The 3,262-nt window shown below is 42.7% G+C and overlaps 1 protein-coding gene across 1 annotated transcript; it reads left to right on the top strand.

The window, feature by feature from the left end:
• The first annotated feature begins 861 nt into the window (after positions 1-861).
• LOC136464895 (two-component response regulator ORR3-like) lies at positions 862-1,588 on the top strand. Its single transcript, XM_066463844.1, has 3 exons — positions 862-974; positions 1,169-1,215; positions 1,327-1,588. Exons 1-3 carry the CDS (start codon positions 866-868, stop codon positions 1,573-1,575), a joined length of 405 nt encoding a protein of 134 aa, XP_066319941.1. The 5' UTR covers positions 862-865; the 3' UTR covers positions 1,576-1,588.
• Positions 1,589-3,262: the final 1,674 nt, after the last annotated feature.

Raw genomic sequence — 3,262 nt, 5'->3', positions numbered from 1 at the left:
CAATAAATACCTTTTTCCCAAAAAATAAATTATTGTCATGCCTCATGCGGGCTAGGATATTGTAAGTCCGAGCATATATGTTTTGACAAGCAGAGCATGGATAAATTCAATTCGATGCCTAGCAATAAATTTTCGGCATTTGAGGCAACTGATGTTTGTCGTAACTTTCAGACAACAAACTCCAAGCCTAGCTTTTATTTCAGATTCATTACGATAATAAATATGTTTCTAGACATTATCATGATATAATACACGTGAAAAATTAAATTAATATATTCTTAATTTTGAGTTGACTAACAAATATCTTATTCAATTTATGTTGTACCCGTCGTAACGTAGGAGCACTCAAGTTGAATTAGAATCGTCCATGGGGATGGACCCGAGAAGCCGAATAGAAAATGCATGCACGATGCTGGGTCGTTCGGTCACGTCTTTAATTAATTAATTTGGGTGGGCAGCAGATGGTAGCTCTAATAACATGTTTGCTTTCACCTTTTCAACTTTAGTCGTTGTCTTACGGATGCTTAATGTATACATGAAGTATTAAATATAGACTATTTATAAAACTAAATGCATAGATTGAGACGGTTTTGCGAGACGATTTTTTAAACATAATTAGTCCATGATTTGACAACGGAGTGCTACAATAAACATTCGCTAATGACAAACTAATTAGGTGATTACTGAAGGATTCTGTAATTTAATTTTTTATTAATATCCGAACGTTTCATGTAACCCCTCTAAAACTTTAGTCACTTATCAAACACCCCAAAGCCCTGCCCTTGGCTTGGCCTGTATAAAATGCCAGTGCTGTATAACATGTAGAGGGGAATGTAGCAGGCAGGCACCAGAGCCCGCAGCTGGCATGTCGACGACGACGGTGACGCCGGAGCCGCCGCACGTCCTGGCCGTGGACGATAGCATCGTCGACCGTGCCGTCATCTCCAGGCTCCTGCGCAGCTCCAAATACCGAGGTGCGTGCATGCTCTAGTCGATCTTTACTCTTGACTAGAGTTCATTATATATCTCAATGGGACATTGTATTTCTTCTTCTTCTTCATATATTCTTCGCATATCTAGTAGTACGTATAAAAGCCTAGCCGCCCTTGCATTGCATATTGCATTGGTCTGAAAAATAACAAAATCTTTTGTTGGGTTGCTGCTCCAGTTACAACGGTGGACAGCGGCAAGAGAGCCTTGGAGGTTCTCAGCCTGGTATGTAAGCTCAAGCTCAAGCTCGAACTCATCATCCATCATAGCGGCATCCCTGTTTGTACATATATATATATGTACTTGTTATAAGTGTTAATTAATTAATTAAAGCAGGATGGTGACAACGTGCACATGATCATCACGGATTACTGCATGCCGGAGATGAGCGGGTACGAGCTCTTGAAGCGGGTCAAGGAGTCGGCCGAGCTGCGGGAGATCCCCGTTGTGCTCATGTCGTCGGAGAACTCGCCGACGAGGATCCGGCGGTGCCTGGAGGAGGGCGCCGAGGAATTCCTCGTCAAGCCGGTGAGGGCGTCGGATTTGTCGCGCCTCTGCAGCCGCCTCATCACCACCTTGCGCTAGCTACCTTCTTCAATTTGCCTTAATTAGCTTCCTCGAGCAGCCGGATGGAATGGAATTACTGATGCCTCCAAGCTAGCAAGCCTACTACTACTATTAATCTATCCCATGCCGGGTTCAAAATTTCGACGAAATTTCGGCCGAATTTCCCGAAATTCGGTAATTTCGGTGGTGGCCGAAAGAAAACTCCGAAATTTTTTAATACACTAATACATGTGCTATATAACTCTAATCTTATATTTTTCTATTGTTTATATTGCATATTCTTCTATTTAATAGATATGTAGTCATAAATCATACTAATATTTGTTTAGATCCAAATTTTTTTTTAGAAAAAACATACTTCATGTGCTAATCTCTAAAAAAATTTCGGCCGAATTTCGTGAAATTCGGTAATTTCGGTGGTGGCCGAAATTTTGGTGAAATTAAAAACCTTGATCCCATGCATACTGACCAATGCAACAACCAACCAACAGATGCATGCATGCAGATCATCAGGATTCATTTCATTCAGGGTTAGTTGATCTGGTTAATTAGTTAACAAAAAGCAGTACAGTACAGTACATTATATATAGGGCGCGCCGGTACTGTTGTTCGTGATGAGATTTGACTTTTGAGATAGACTGCTGAATTTGAATTTGCCCCTCCAAATTAATTTGGATGCAGGAGGAACAATGCAGTTGTGTACATTTCGTATAACTAACGACAGTGCAGTAGCATTTTACCGGATCGAGGCAGTTATCTCTTTAATTTTGATCGATCTTCTCGTTTCGATAGTAATCTGGGCTCAAGAAGAGAATAAATAAAAGAAGCGTCAACAGAATACCGTATATGCGTTCATGATTACGTAAGATCTTGGCCAATGGGCATTCATGTCTCCGATACCCACCGCGTGCTGCTGTGTCGTGCGCTCGCTGCTGCCGTCTTCCCCACCGCGCACCCCATCTCGCGCCGCGCGGCTCCCCAATCCAGCGCCACACTCCTTCCCGCACCGCGCCCCCTCCATCGCCTCGTCGTGCCCCCGCTGCTGCGCACCGTCCCCCGTGAGCGCCAAGGTGCTGCCAACACCGTTGTTCCCCACCAGAAGGTCATGGCCGCTGTCGACGCCGTGGCCGCTGCGACCTCAGCAAGGAGATGTTGCAATAAAAGCGCATGTTGCAAGCGTATGCTTCAAGTGTTTCAGACGTTTCAGAGGTATGCTGCAATGTTTCATATGGATGCTGCAAAAGTAGATTGAGGATGTTGCACATGTTGCAAATGTTTCAGAGGCATGTTGGAAGTGTTTCAGTGGTTTGTTTAAAATGTTTTATCTGTTCCAGGCGTATGTTGCAAATGTTCTGATCTGGATGTTGCATATATTTCATAGATATGTTGCAACAATATACTCCAAATGTTTCAGCTGTTTGAGTCTTATATTACCGTAAGTGTTTTCATGGTGCAAGTGTTTTACCTGGATGTTGCATATGTTTCATATATATGTTGTAACAATATGTTCCAAATGTTTGAGCTGTTTGAGTCTTATGTTGCAGTTAGTGTTTTCATGTTACAAGTGTTTTATCTGGATGTTGCATATGTTTCACACGCATGTTGTAGGGGTGTGTTCCAGATGTTTCATCTGTTGCACAAGTATGCTGCATTCAAGTGTTTCATGTTGCACATCTTTCATGTTGTTCGAAGAGTCAGGTGGCCC

This window comes from Miscanthus floridulus, chromosome 7 (genome assembly GCF_019320115.1).
Source record: "Miscanthus floridulus cultivar M001 chromosome 7, ASM1932011v1, whole genome shotgun sequence".
NCBI lineage: Eukaryota > Viridiplantae > Streptophyta > Magnoliopsida > Poales > Poaceae > Miscanthus > Miscanthus floridulus.
The sequence above is the reverse complement of the archived record's forward strand: the minus strand, read 5'-3'. Positions and strand labels throughout refer to the sequence as shown.

Bases quoted from the DNA above. Each gene is read 5' to 3' on its own strand.
- LOC136464895 (XM_066463844.1), top strand. From the start codon at position 866: ATGTCGACGACGACGGTGACGCCGGAGCCGCCGCACGTCCTGGCCGTG. The intron at 975-1,168 runs GTGCGTGCATGC...TTGCTGCTCCAG, and splicing joins GCGCAGCTCCAAATACCGAG to TTACAACGGTGGACAGCGGC. The intron at 1,216-1,326 runs GTATGTAAGCTC...TAATTAAAGCAG, and splicing joins CCTTGGAGGTTCTCAGCCTG to GATGGTGACAACGTGCACAT.